The sequence below is a fragment of the Colobus angolensis genome, unplaced genomic scaffold (assembly GCF_000951035.1).
Source record: "Colobus angolensis palliatus isolate OR3802 unplaced genomic scaffold, Cang.pa_1.0 Scaffold239, whole genome shotgun sequence".
NCBI classification, from domain to species: domain Eukaryota; kingdom Metazoa; phylum Chordata; class Mammalia; order Primates; family Cercopithecidae; genus Colobus; species Colobus angolensis.
Genome location: NW_012115588.1, coordinates 1426527 through 1441321, shown reverse-complemented (window position 1 = coordinate 1441321; position 14795 = coordinate 1426527). Strand labels below are relative to the sequence as shown.

At 53.4% G+C, this 14795-nt stretch overlaps 1 protein-coding gene and 1 pseudogene across 2 annotated transcripts in view; both read left to right on the top strand.

The window, feature by feature from the left end:
* Positions 1–2133: 2133 nt before the first annotated feature.
* The window catches only part of LOC105514027 (NADH-cytochrome b5 reductase 3), a 29567-nt gene continuing 16905 nt past the window's right edge, over positions 2134–14795 (top strand). Inside the window, exons 1-2 of one of the 2 annotated variants that reach the window (XM_011945123.1) lie at positions 2134–2468; positions 13363–13494. In XM_011945123.1, the coding sequence (XP_011800513.1) occupies positions 13411–13494 (84 nt within the window). In that variant the 5' untranslated portion in view covers positions 2134–2468; positions 13363–13410. Of the gene's footprint in view, positions 2469–4456; positions 4703–13362; positions 13495–14795 lie in introns of those variants that run through there. The other variant, XM_011945122.1, reaches the window with a different exon arrangement.
* LOC105514037 lies at positions 5933–9401 on the top strand (annotated as a pseudogene).

The following is a 14795-nucleotide window of genomic DNA, read 5'->3' as shown; positions in this document are numbered from 1 at the left end:
CACCCCACCGCACCCTAGCCCTGCCCGGGCGAGCAACGTGGTGACGGCGACTCACGCCCTGGCCGTCTGTAGCGGGGAACCAGCTCTCCTGCCCGGGGTGCGCGGCAGAGCCAAGCAACGGGGAGCACCCGAGCCCTGCCCTGGCCGCCGCGGGGCCTTGGCTGCTGGAGGGACCCGTGGTTGTGAGTGTGTGAGCGAGCGTGCGAATGACTGTGGCTTGAGAGTGAGTGTGTGAGTGTGACGGTGGGTGTGAAGGGCGGGCATGGAGACGTGTGATGTGTGTGTGTCGGGAGTATGTGAATGGGCGATGTGACTGTGACTGAACGTGTGTGTGCGCGATGTCACTGAGTCAGAGGGTTTTGCACGTTTTAGCAACAAGGAACAGAACCCCGAGGATGCTGGGGCGTCCTCCCAGTGCGCAGTGTGTGGGCCAGGCTCCCACTGACTCTGCAAGCTGTGCTGGGGACCTCACACTTTGTGGTATCAGCGCTGTTTGCCCCATTTCACAGATGGGGAAATGCAAGCTAGTCTTGGCCACCGTCCCACAGCGCCGCCGTCCGAGGGAGCCTGCTCCATGCGGTTTCAAAGTCCACTCTGCTGCTGTCACTTCTGGGCTGGCCTAGAACCACCTTCCCTTCCCCCCAGGCCACCTCCTCTCTCCAGTTTCTCAAAAGTTGATCATGGTGGGGCTGGAGGCTTGAGTCTTTGTGGACACGTGGAGGCTGCAGCTGCAGAGGGCAGCTCCTCCGTCAACAGTGACCCGCTGTGTGTGGGGAGGCAGACACAGAAGGAATCATCAGCCCAGCACCCCTCCACCTCCACCTCCACACCTGGCATCTGCCACTTGGAGGGCACCTGGATCCACCCTCTGGCGCTGGAGGCTCCTCCTTGGGGAATCAGGCAAAAGGCCTCTTGGCTTGGGCGGTTGCTCAGGAAAATGTGGCTCAACCCAGAACTTGGGAATGTTCAGACCCCAGGGTGAACCTGTGGGCATCACCTCAGCCTTCATGCAACACTCTCCCCATTTTTCCCCAGAAAGCACCTGCCTTCTTTATTGTTGAAATGTCCTCCCTGTGTCTCCAGAGCTTCCCCTGGTCTCCACTCAACCCTTCCCTGCTGTTTTTGGTGGTGCTCCTTACCTTCCAGCTGGTAGTTGGATTTATGGCCACTTCCCCAGCATCTGGCTGCTGTACACATTTCTATTTTTCTTTTTTGAGACAGAGTCTCTCACCCAGACAGTAATGTAGTGGCGTGATCATAGCTCACTGCAGCCTCAACCTCTTGGGCACAAGTGATCCTTCTACCTCAGCATTCTGAGTACAGGCACAACACGCACGGCTATTTTTTTTTTTTTTTTTTTGAGACGGAGTCTCTCTCTGTCACCCAGGTTGGAGTGCAGTGGCATGATCTCAGCTCACTGCAACCTCCACTTCCTGGGCTCAGGCAGTTCTCCTGCCTCAGCCTCCCAGGTAGCTGGGATTATAGGCACTCGCCATCACACCTAGCTATTTTTTGTACTTTTAGTAGACACAGGGCTTCGCCATCTTGGCCAAGCTGGTACCGAACTCCTGACCTCAGATGATCCACCTGCCTCAGCCTTCCAAAGTGCTGGGATTACAGGAGTGAGCCACTGTGCCTGGCCTAATTTTTTGTATTTTTAGTGGAGACAACATCTTGCTATGTTGCCCAGGCTGGTCACAAACTTCTGAGCTCAAGTGATCCTCAAAGTGATCCTCAAGTTCCTCAAAGTGCTGGGATTACAGGTGTGAGCTGCCGTGCCTGGCCTCATTCCATTTATTTCTGTGGAATGACTGAGTAGTCCCCTGTGAGGGGCAGAGCCCTCCCTGGGAGTCGGGAGACCTTCACCAACCCCCCGAGCCCCATCTCTCCAAGGGTGGGTGGGGATTACCCTTTGTGGGTGCTGCTGGGATCCCCGCTTGCCCCAGAATGTCTCCACGTTCTGAGCCAGGCCTCCTGGCTTAAGGGCTCCCCACAGTCTGCAGGAGGCTGGCTGGGGGCCTGGTGCACTAGGTGTCTTATCTAGGACATGCAGGCCCCGTGGGAGGCCTCTCCCAACATTTTGGGAGATCCAGGCCAGGGGTTGGCCCCAGAGTCTGCCAGCCACACTGGGAGAACGTTGGAGCTTGGCCTGCCATCCTGAACTGTGGTTCCCCTGCTTCCCAGCCCGGCTATGAGTGCTCAGCGACCCTGACAGGCTGACAGGTAGAGTCTGCCTGGCTTTCCTACTGTCCCTGGCAGCCCCATTCTTAGTCGGTGGCCCAGATCCCAGCGCTGTGTCCACCTGTTCCTCCTCCTGAGTTCCCTTCCCCCACAGTTCCCAGCCAAGCCAGAGCCCCCCACCGCAGAACTTCCTCCGCTCCCTCCCACTTCCTCCCTGTTAGAACAGTACCAGGAGGGAGGTGCCGCTCAGATTCTGGTGGGACCGCTGGCGGGCAGGCGGGGGACAGGTAAGCAAGTAACCCGACTGGCTTGTCCAAGCTCCAGGGCAGGGAACTGGCACCTGGGGACGACTGGGCCTGTTAGGTACGGGGCCCTGGCAGCTCTCTCTGCCCATCCCAAACCTGGTCTGGGCAGAGTGGAGGCCAGGGTCCCCATAGGGAATTCTAGGGGTGGGCAGCTGAGCAGGGCATTCTATGCGTGGGGAGTAGAGCTATGCAACCCCTCAGCTATGGTGTATTAGCTGGGGGCTCCCTGGGACTCTGGCACCCTGTGTCCCTCTTCCCCTCTGTGTTATTAGAGACAAGGAGAGGCGGGTGGTGGGTTCCCTGGTGGGGCAGAGCATGGCCTGTGGGCATTAGGTCAGGGGCTGGGAGGCAGCTGTCCCCTGGGCCTGCAGGTGGCTGGGGTGAGGTGGTATGTGTGTGTGAGTGTGTGTGTGAGTGTGCGTGCAGCACAACTGAGGAGGCACAGGGGTGGGACCTTGGCCTCAGCCATCTGCCTCCTGTTTACTTGGCCCACTGCTGGTGGGGGTGGGGGTGGTGCTGTGGGTGGGAATGGGGCAGAGCCTGTTCCAGCCAGTGCTGGTGGGAATAGAGTGTACTCTACCGTGTGAGTCTGGTAGGGCCTCTAGCTTTCTGGAGATAAAACCTTTGCCCCTCCGCTGCTCCTGGCTGTGGTGCACCCTCTCTGCCGATGTCTGTCTCCCACTTCGGCTTGAACTCAGGTGGGGCCTCCTGGCCTGTGTCCCCCGCATTGGGCATGGGACCTGCCACCTGAGTGCCCACTGGGGTTTGTGGACTAAATGACTGACAGATGGTGATGGTCTGCCCGTGGCTGCCTCCCCAGATAAGAACTTTTACCTATAAAAAGCCCACCCCTTCTCTTTCGTGGCCAGAAGGTTTCGCCTGGCTCAAGTCTGTCCCCTGAGGCTTGGTTTCCTCACCTGTAGTGGGAGGAGTCATGAACAGGCTTGAGGACTGAATGAGGTGGTGGGAGCAAAGGCTGCCCCCTCCGGCTCCGGGCAGCCCCCGTTGTTGGGAGCGGACACTGGAAGGAAGGCCCCTGACTCTCATCCGCTGCCCACGGCGAGCCCGGCTTTCTGAGCAGTGCCTGACTCCCAGCTCAGCTCTGGGATCTGCGTGTATCCTCTGGGTGTGGAACAGGCGTGGGAACAGCTTGGAGCCGGATCCTAAGCCCACCTCTGATGCCTGTGCTCTTGGGGGACAAGCGGGCTTTTCTGACACACAGGACAGGCTGTGCCCCGCCCTCACCCAGGAGTCTGGGCTCTTGTCCTGGTTCTGGAAACTTCTAGGCAAAATAAAAAGACTGGGAGGGTGGGAGCCTGTTGTCCCTTCACTAATTCATTCCACAAATATTTGTTGAGTGCTTTCTGCGTGGAGTATTGGGGATACGGTGGTGACGACAGACACAGATCCCGGGATCTGCTCCAGGGCCACCTCTGGATACTTGTGGGGAGCCGGCGCCTGGGGTTGGACGAAGGTCTGTGCAATGGCCAATGCCCACCCAGGCCCACATCCATGGGTTTAGGGTTAGGGCAAGTGAGGGAAGTGGGAAAGCAACAGAAAATCAGAAACCACACCCAGGCTCCACCCTGGGCCTCCTTGAGCTACATTTGTGCCCTCACTGCCACACATTTGTCCCTCATTGTCACATGGGGAACATGGTTGTTCCCACCTTGCATCACTGTGGGAGGGCCAGGGAGGAAATGGGAGAAGGTGCCTCGCAGCCACTGAAGCCAGCTGCCTGCAGAGAGGCCTTAAGCTGGGCTGTGCGCTGACACAGCTGTGCTGGAAAAACAGCTCTAGGGAGCGGCAAGCACAACTCCAACTCCTAATGTCATTCAGGTTCATTGCCAGGGCCCCCAACAATGGTGATTTCCTGGGAAGGTAACTTCCGCCAACTTTTTCCCTAGACGCTATTCCCCGTGGGTGTGGTTTCTGTGACTGAGGGAGAGGTCGATAGCAGAGCAATCATCGGAATTGTCCTCACCCCAGGGAGTTTCCAGAGGGGACCAGGGGCTGTGAAAAGTCTACCAAGGGCCTGGTTAGCTAGGGAAGGGCTCATCAGGGAAGATTTTGATGTTTGAGCTGGGCTCTGAGAGATGAATAGGAGTTTGCTGGTTGGATGCCCGCAGAGGAAGGACATTTGGGGCAGAGAGGAGAGCTTATGCAAACGCCTGAAGCAAGATGGGCTTAATGTTGAGAGAGCAGAGAGCTGGGAGGTGAGTCCAGAGTTGGGGCCATAGAGAGAGTGCCTTCAGGTAGGCAGTGGGGAGCTATGGTGGGTATTTGAGGAGAGGGTGGAGCCGCCTGTTGGTTTGGGCCCCCGGGGCTGGGAGCAGGTGCTCAGGCCTCACTGTGGGAGGCAGGATATCAGATTTGGGCTGTGAGCTCTGTAACTGGAGCAGAGAGAGGGCGCCTGTTTTGGGTGGTGACTCAGGAAGAGCAGCACTTTGGGCTGGACTTTGGGAGTCCAGTCCCGGCCCACCCTGCAGGGCTGCATGACCTTGGCAGGTCACCTCATCTATCTGAGGGACAGATAACAGTGTCATGTGGTGAGCAGTGCTTGGAGGGCTGGCTTTGGTGTACTCGGGGAAGGTCACTCCCCTTTCCTGGCCTCAGTTTCCTCACGTGCTGGGATGATCACCACACCCGCAGCCTAGGGTTGAGGTGGGGAATATCCCAGGAAACCTGTGGCCCCTACTCGGAACAGCGCCAGCTCAGAGGCGCTGACCGCTGGGTGCCTCCTTCCTCCCCACCCTCCCCATCCTCCAGGTAGGGCCCGGGGAGGTGAAGCGACTCTCCTGCCATCCTAAACTGGGACTCAAATCCTGGTCTCTCTGACTCAAGTCCACAGCTGCCAACTGGGGCCTTGAAGGATGAGTGAAACACCTGGGCCATGCTGATTAAATGGGTGTTGCCAGAGACCCCAGCTGGGTGGCCCTGGGCATGGGTGAGGGCTGGGCTAGGCATCCACAGCCCTTCCTTTAGACCCGTGAGTCAAATACCAAGGGCCCCATGGAGCGAGGCCTCAGCTGCACCCATCATGGAGGCCCTGCCTGGGAGAGAGGCGTTTTGTTTTAAGCCCAACAAAGGGCCTGTAACTGTAGCCGGGCAGCTTGGAGCTGCTGGGCTGGTTTGGGGGTGGGGGCCAGGCCTGGTATGAGGTTGTAGCACCCTGCCCTTCCTTCACTTGGCTATTCCACCTCTCAGTTGGTAATGGCCCCATGAGGGTGGCAGGAAAAGCTCCTGTGTGTGAGCTGGCACTTCCCGAGTTATAGACCCCTACGTGACCTGGGCCCCTGCTCATCTCATCTCACATCTCTTCAAGGAGATAGGCCAGGCAGTGGCCCTTGCCTTCTAGGGACAGGACACGCGGCTCCGCCAGAGCACCCTCCTCAAATTGTTGCAGAGTAGGGACTCCTGGTAGAGTTTCCAGAAGGGGAGGGGCAATGGGGCTAGGCCTTGAGAGGTTAGTAGTGTCTTACCTGGCCCTGCATAGAGCGGAGGCACTTGTCTGTGTTCTGCAGGATACACTATCTCAAGGGGCCCATAGCAGATCCCACAAAGGAAGTAGAGAGGCCTGCACGCACACAAGGAACTTGTTTCCGAGCTTCCTAGCAGTCAAGGTGAAAAGGGAACTAGTAGGGTAATGATAAGAAGAGAACACACATGCACATTTGCTGAGAGAACTACAGTCAGGGAGGTATATGGGGAGGCCATATAAACAAGTTGTGAAACAGCTTTCTTGAGAGCCAGTGTTTTATATGAACCTTGACTTCTCAGCCTCTCTAGTTGAACTACCAGTATGGGCTTCACACACTTTTTATTTTGAAATAATTTCAAAGTTACTGGCCGGGCACGGTGGCTCACGCCTGTAATCCCAGCACTTTGGAAGGCTGAGGTGGGTGGATCATGAGGTCAGGAGATCGAGACCATCCTGGCTAACACAGTGAAACCCCGTCTCTACTAAAAAGTACAAAAAACTTAGGGGCGTGGTGGCAGGTGCCTGTAGTCCCAGCTACTCGGGAGGCTGAGGCAGGAGAATGGCGTGAACCCAGGAGGCAGAGCTTGCAGTGAGCCGAGATCGCACCACTGCACTGCAGCCTGGGCAACAGAGCGAGACTCCATCTCAAAAAAAAAAAAAAAGAAATAATTTCAAAGTTACTGTAAAAGAGCATTTATGGGCTGGATGCGGTGGCTTATACCTGCAATCCTAGCACTTGGAAGGCCGAGGCTGGCCCATTGCTTGAGCTCAGAAGTTTGAGATTAGCCTGGGCAACATGGTGAAACTGCGTCTCTGCAAAAAAAAATTACCAAGGCCTGGTGGTACGTGCCTGTAGCCCCAGTTACTTCGGGGACTGAGGTGGGAGGATTGCTTGGGTACAAGAGGTCAAGGCTACAGTGAGCTGAGATCATGCCTCTGCACTCCAGCCTGGGTGATAAAGTGAAACCCTGTCTCAAAAAAAAAAAAAAAAAGAGCTCTTAGGTACTCTTCACCCAGATGTACCTAATGTTATTATTTGCTACATCTGCTTTATTTCTCTCTGTACAGTATATATCTAATGTATATTAAATGTATTAGATACTACATGTGTGCACATACATACAGTGGACCCTTGAATGGCATGGGGGTTAGGGGCTGACCTGTATAGTTAACAGTCCATGTATAGGCTGGGTGCGGTGGCTCATGCCTGTAATCCCAGCACTGTGGGAGGCCGAGGCAGGCAGATCACCTGAGGTCAGAAGTTCGAGACCAGCCTGGCCTACACGGTAAAACCCCATCTCTACTAATGATACAAAAATTAACCAGATGTGGTAGTGGGTGCCTGTAGTACCAGCCAGTTGGGAGGCTGAGGCAGGAGAATTGACTGAACCCGGGAGGCGGAGGTTGTAGTGAGTTGAGATCTCACCACTGCACTCCAGCCTGGGCAACAAAGCCAGACTTTGTCTCAAAAAAACAAAACAAAACAGAAAATAAAAATTAGCCAGGTGTGGTGGCGTGCACCTGTAATCCCAGCTACTTGGGAGGTTGAGGCAGGAGAATCGCTTGAGCCCGGAAGGCAGAGGTTGCAGTGAGCCAAGATCACGCCACTGCACTCCAGCCTGGGCCAGACCTGTCTTTAAAAAAGAAAAAAAGAAAATCCATGTATAGCTTCTGGTTCACCCAGAACTTTCCTACTAGTATACTATTGGCTAGAAGCCTTACCAATAACATATTTGTATATTTTATGTATTGTATACTATATTTTTACAGTAAAGTAAGCTAGAGAAAACTGTTATTTTCAAAGTCATAAGGGGCTGGGCGTGGTGGCTCACATCTGTAATCCCAGCACTTTGGGAGGCTGAGACAGGAGGATCATGAGGTCAGGAGTTCAAGACCAGCCTGGCCAACATGGTGAAACCCCATCTCTACTAAAAATACAAAAATTAGCTGGGCATGGTGGCACATGCCTGTAATCCCAGCTACTTGGGAGGCTGAGACAGGAGAATTGCTTCAACCCGGGAGGTGGAGGTTACAGTGAGCTGAGACCATGCCACTGTACTCCATCCTGGTGACAAAGCAAGACTCCGTCTCAAAAAATAAAGAGAAAATAAATCATAAGGAAGAGAAAACATATTTACTATTCATTAAGAGGAAGTGGATCATCATAAAGGTCTTCATCCTTGTTCTCATGTTGAGAAGGCTCAGGAGGAGGGAGGGGGTGGTCTTGCTGTCTCAGGTGACAGAGGGGGAAGAAGATCCTTGTATAAGTGAACCACACATCCTGGCCAGGCACGGTGGCTGATGCCTGTAATCCCAGCACTTTGGGAGGCTGAGACAGGAGGATCATGAGGTCAGGAGTTCAAGACCAGCCTGGCCAACATGGTGAAACCCCATCTCTACTAAAAATACAAAAATTAGCTGGGCATGGTGGCACATGCCTGTAATCCCAGCTACTTGGGAGGCTGAGACAGGAGAATTGCTTCAACCCGGGAGGTGGAGGTTACAGTGAGCTGAGACCATGCCACTGTACTCCATCCTGGTGACAAAGCAAGACTCCGTCTCAAAAAATAAAGAGAAAATAAATCATAAGGAAGAGAAAACATATTTACTATTCATTAAGAGGAAGTGGATCATCATAAAGGTCTTCATCCTTGTTCTCATGTTGAGAAGGCTCAGGAGGAGGGAGGGGGTGGTCTTGCTGTCTCAGGTGACAGAGGGGGAAGAAGATCCTTGTATAAGTGAACCACACATCCTGGCCAGGCACGGTGGCTGATGCCTGTAATCCCAGCACTTTGGGAGGCAGAGGTGGGCAGATCACAAGGTCAGGAGTTCGAGACCAGCCTGGCCAACATGGTGAAACCCTGTCTCTACTAAAAATACAAAAATTAGCCAGACGTGGTGGCGTGCACCTGTAATCCCAGCTATTCGGGAGGCTGAGGCAGGAAAATCACTTGAACCTGGGAGGGGGAGGTCGCAGTGAGATCACACCACTGCACTCCAGCCTGGGTGACAGAGTGAGACTCCATCTCAAAATAAATAAATAAATAAATAAGTGAACCACACAGGGTCCTTCCGGGGGGGGGTGACCTTCAGCTGACCGTTTGGGATGATGGACTTTGCATCCCAGAACCTTGGCTCAATTTGTCCATAACCTTGGGGAGAAGACCCCAGCACTGGTGAAGGCCGCTGTGACTTATTCGAAGCCTCGATTGGCCACATTTTGGTACTATGCCATGGTTGAGCTGGTTCCTCCCACCCCTGCTGAGATCCCTGGAGCGATTCAGAGCCTGAAAAAAATAGTCAGTAGTGCTCAGCCTGGTAGCTTCAAACAGCTCACGGTTAAGGAAGCTGTGCAGAATGGTTTGCTGGCCACTGAGGTGTTGATGTGGTTTTGTGTCGGAGAGATCGTAGGCAAGCGTGGCATCATTGGCTAGAATGTTTGAAGACCAATCTTTAACATCTGATTATATTTGATTATTTGAGTGTTGTTGGACCAGGTGTGATCAGACTGCTATCTGAATAAAATAAGATTTGTCAAAAATTCCAAAAAAAAGTGAACCAAGCAGTTCCAACCTATGTTCAAGGGTCAACTGTGTCTATCTTTTGAACCATTTGAGAGTAGGTTGCCCCTTTGCCCCTAAATATTTCGGTGTGTATCTCCTAAGAACAAGGACATTCTTTTGCATAACCGCAGAATAATTACAGGAAAGTAACACTGGTACAACACTATTATCTAATCCACAAGCCTTATTCAATTTTTTTTTTTTTTTGAGACGGAGTCTTGGCTCTTGTCACCCAGGCTGGAGTCCAGTGTCATGATCTCAGCTCACTGCAACCTCCGCCTCCTGGGTTCAAGCAGTTGTCCTGCCTCAGCCCCCAAAGTAGCTGGGATTGTAGGCACCCGCCACCACGCACAGCTAATTTTTGTAGTTTTAGTAGAGATGGGATTTCACCATGTTGGCCAGGCTGGCCAAATGTCATCAATTGTCTCAGTATTGGCCTTTATAACAATTCTTTCTTGGGCCAGTGCTAATCTAAAACCACATGCCGGAGTTCGTCCTGTCTTTTTGGCTTCTGTACTAGTTTACCAGGGCTGCCATAACAAATTTTCTGCAAACCAGGCAGCTGAAGACAATAGAACCTTATTCTCTTACAGTTCTGGAGGCCAGAAGTCTGAGATCCAGGTGTCAGCAGGGCAGGGCTGTGCTCTCTCTGAGGTTTAGGGGAGGATTCTTCAGCTCCTGGAGTCTGTCAGCAGTTTTTGGTTTTTAATTATTTTGGTTTTTTTTTTTTTTTTTGAGAGGGAGTCTTGCTCTGTCACCCAGGCTGAAGTGAAGTGGCGCGATCTCAGCTCACTGAACCTCCACCTTCCAGGTTCAAGTGATTCTCATGCCTCAGCCTCCCGAGTAGCTGGGATTGCAGACACCCACCACTGCACCCAGCTAATTTTTGTATTTTTGGTAGAGACACGGTTTTCCATATTGGCCAGGCTGGTCTCCAACTCCTGACCTCGGGTGATCCACCCGCCTTGGCCTCCCAAAGTGCTGGGATTACAGGCGTGAGCCACTGTGCCCAGCCCCCCACTTTTGTGTGTGTGTGTGTGTGTGTGACAGAGTCTCGCTCTATCACCCAGGCTGGAATGCAGTGGCACGATCTCAGCTCACTGCAACCTCCGCCTCCCGGGTTCAGGCGATTCTCCTGCTCCAGCCACCCAAGTAGCTGGGGTAGCCCACCACCACACCCAGCTAATTTTTGTATTTTTGGTAGAGATGGGGTTTCACCATGTTAGCCAGGCTGGTCTCGAACTTCTGACTTCAAGTGATCTGCCTGCCTTGGCCTCCTAAAGTGCTGGGATTACAAGTGTGAGCTACCGTGCCTGGCCTTTTTTTTTTTTTTAAATGGAGTTTCTCTCTCGTTGCCCAAGTGGTAGTGCAATGGCACAATCTCGGCTCACTGCAACCTCCACCTCCTGGGTTCAAGCATTTCTCCTGCCTCAGTTTCCCAAGTAGCTGGGATTACAGGCATGCGCCACCACACCCAGCTAATTTTTTGTATTTTAGTAGAAACTGGATTTCACGATGTTGGCCAGGCTGGTCTCGAACTCCTGACTTCAGGTGATCCACCTACCTCAGCCTCCCAAAGTGCTGGGATTACAAGTGTGAGCCACTGCGCCCAGCTTCTTTTTTTTTTTGATATGGAGTCTTACTCTGTCTCCCAGGCTGGAGTGTGGTGGTACAATCTTGGCTCACTGCAACCTCCTCCTCCCAGATTCAAGTGATTTTCCTGCCTCAGCCTCCTGAGTAGCTGGGATTACAGGTGTGTGCCCAGCCAGGGATTTGGGTTTTCTAACCAACTTTTAGGGTTTTTTTTTTTGAATAGAGACAGAGTTTTGCTATGTTGCCCAGGCTGGTCTCGAACTCCTGGACTCAAGCAATCTTCCTGCCTCTACCATCTGAGTAGCTGGGACCACGGGCGTGTGACACTGCAACCAGCTAGCTTTTTTTTTTTTTGAGATGGAGTCTCGCTCTTGTTGCCCAGGCTGGAGTGCAATGGCATGATCTTGGCTCATTGCAACCTCCACCTCCCAGGTTCAAGCGATTCTCCTGCCCCACCCTCCCAAGTAGCTGGGATTACAGGCACACGCCACCACGCCCGGCTACTTTTTGTATTTTTAGTAGAGATGGGGTTTCACCATGTTGGCCAGGCTGGTCTTGAACCCCTGACCTCAGGTGATCCGCTCACCTCGGCCTCCCAAAGTGCTGGGATTACAGGCATGAGCTACTGTGCCCGGCTTACAACCAGCTAACTTTTTATATTTTTTCTAGTGACAGAGTTTCACCTTGTTGCCCAGGCTGGTCTCAAACTCCTGGACTCAAACTATTCCCCTGCCTCCGCCTCCCAGAGTGTTGGGATTACAGGCGTGAGCCACTATGCCTGGTCCCCTTTTAGGGCCTTCCTGAGGCTGAGATGTTGGGGGCAGGGGCTGGAAAGGAACAGCCCCTCAGGGCTGTGTGGCGCGGTCCGCCTGAGCCTGAGGTATCCCAGCGTGGTATAAGGGATGAGTGGACTCTGGGTCAGCTCCGACCTGCCAGCTGGGTGACTGGGTGAGTCGCTTTGCCTTTCTGGGTTGTTTCCTCATCTGCGAAACGGTGGCGGTGACAGTGCCTACCGCGTGGGGTTACTGCGAGGACCATGCCTGTGTGGTGCCCGATGTGGCCCTGGGATCCCTGAGGCTGTTGACCTTGGTGGTCTGAGCAGTAGAGTCACAGCTCTGGGGGCCTTGCAGATCACCTGGTCCACTCCGGTTGAGAGGGGAAGGGACTTTCTTGGGGGTCACACAGCCAGTGACCTTCCCAGTGCCTGGCTCAGTGCTTCGTTTCCCTTACACCTGATGGCAAAACCCCAGGGCTCAGGGACATTCGTGGATGTCATTTGGGGGAAGTGGCTCAGTTCACCCAGCTTCACTGACTTGTTCTAGTGTGCTCTGTGGGAGAGCAAAGAGGAGAGCATCAATCTCAGTGGCCCCAAGGGACCGGATTTAAAGGTGCCGTAGAGCCATTTGGTCAGTGTAGGCCTTTCAGATAGATTCTGAGTTGGGGTTATTACTTGTCTGGTTGTCTAACTCAAGCTAGAACTTGACATCACTTAATAAGACCAGGGAAGTTGCTGGGCGTGGTGGCTCATGCCTGTAATCCCAGCACTTTGGGAGGCCGAGGCAGGTGGATCACAAGGTCAGGAGTTCAAGACCAGCCTGGCCAACGTGGTGAAACCCTGTCTCTACTAAAAATACAAAAATTAGCCAGGTATGATGGTGGGTGCCTGTAATCCCAGCTACTCGGGAGGCTGAGGCAGAGAACTGCTTGAACCCAGGAGGCGGAGGTTGCAGTGAGCCAAGATTGGGCCACTGCACTCCAGCCTGGGTGGGGTGACAGAGTAAGACTCTGTCTCAAAAAAAAAAAAAAAAAAAAAAAGACCAGGGAAGTTGACTAAAGGAAGGAAGAGAAGGAGGGAGCACAAATATATTATGCCCAAGATTAATTTTGCTCTGAGCTTCCTAGTTGCCAAAGTGAAAAAGGATATGTGCTTAGAGACACAGCACTTTTTGGTCCTGGCTCCTCAGAGGAAATGGAGCTTTTTCTCATGGTACTGAGCATAGAAGCCTGGGTAATGCTCAGTGGCAGGTGTAATGAGCAACAGGTGTAATGCTCAGTCTGGTCTTTATAGCTTCTCCTAGTGGGCACCAAAATTGATGATGCTGTCTGGATGAGGGTGGTGGGGAGAGGGTGCTCCCAGCAGAGGGGACAGCATGAGCAGAGGCCTGGGAGTGTGGACGAGCCGGTGTGTTTAGGGAAAGGCAGGCTCCTGTGCTGAGCCCGCGGGTCCCTGTCGTTACAGTTGGGCCATGTGGTGCTCTCCCCGGTCTGGTTCCTGTACAGTCTGCTCATGAAGCTGTTCCAGCGCTCCACGCCAGCCATCACCCTCGAGAGTCCGGACATCAAGTACTCGCTGCGGCTCATCGACCGGGAGGTGAGTGCCGGCCGCTGCCACTGCCTTGTCAGCATCACAGCATTGCCCAGGCACCTACAGGCATCTACTCTGTACTCAGGGCATGGTCTTGCTCTGAAGTAGATACTGTTGTCCGCCTATTCTACCGATGGAGAAAGCGAGGTGATGTCCTTTGCTAAGGCCACCAGGAAGTGGCCTAGGGCTTTAAACCCTGGTCTCTCTGTCCACAGAGCCCATTCTCTGAACCACACTCACTACCTCATGGACCGTCAGAGTGGAAGGAACCCCTCAGAACTTTTAGGTCCATTTATGGAGTAGGAGTGCAGGGGGTGAGAGATTTGAAGATAAGGTCTCCTCCCTCCTCCCCCTCCCCCAGCCTTATTCCCCACAGCCTGGTACTTCTGGACCTGGACACCTTTCACATCTGTGCAGATTCCCTGGGTGCTCTGAGCTGTGTGGGCTCCCTCTGCCCTGTTTGCTTCTTACTTTCTTTCATTAGTTAGTTCATACTTTTTTTTTGAGACCGAGTCTTGCTCTGTGTCCCAGGCTGGAGTACAGTGGTGCAATCTCGGCTCACCGCAACCTCTGCCTCCCCAGGCTCAAGTGATTCTCCTACCTCAGCCCCCTGAGTAGCTACAATTACAGGCATGAGCCACCGTGCCCAGCCTAATTTTTGTATTTTTTGTAGAGGTGGGGTTTTGTCCTGTTGCCCAGGCTGGTCTCAAACTCCTGGGCTCTAGTGATCCCCGCCCCTCCACCTCCCAAAGTGTTGGGATTACAGGCATGAGCCATGGTTCCTGACCTGACTCATTTTTTTCAAAGCCCTGATTATGATTTAAAACCATCCTCTCCCTCTTTTGCCTTGCTGCCCAGTAAAGGCTTCTTCCTTCGGTCGCTTGCCCTCTTCGGAGCCCCTCCCTTGCTCTATTTCTGGCCACCCCCAGCAGGCACAGGAGGGGTGTGGCAGGGAAAACTGAGTCACAGCAGAGAATGTCATCTGCCAGGGCCCAAGTCTCCACCCTGGGCTTGTGCCTGGTGCATCTGACTCAGGCTTCACAGGAATCTCAGGCTTCCATGGCACGGAGCTGGCCACTTCCTGGAACTTTTGCAACAAGTGTCTGTAATTGTCCCAGGAGCTCACAGAGATGTTGACATTCAGAAGCAAAAAAAAAAAAATACAAAATGAAAAGTAAATTACCAGCCAGGCATGGTGACTTCACGCCTGTAATCCCAGCACTTTGGGAGGCTGAGGCCGGTGGATCACCTGAGGTCGGCAGTTTGAGACCAGCCTGGCCAACATGGTGAAACCCCATCTCTACTAA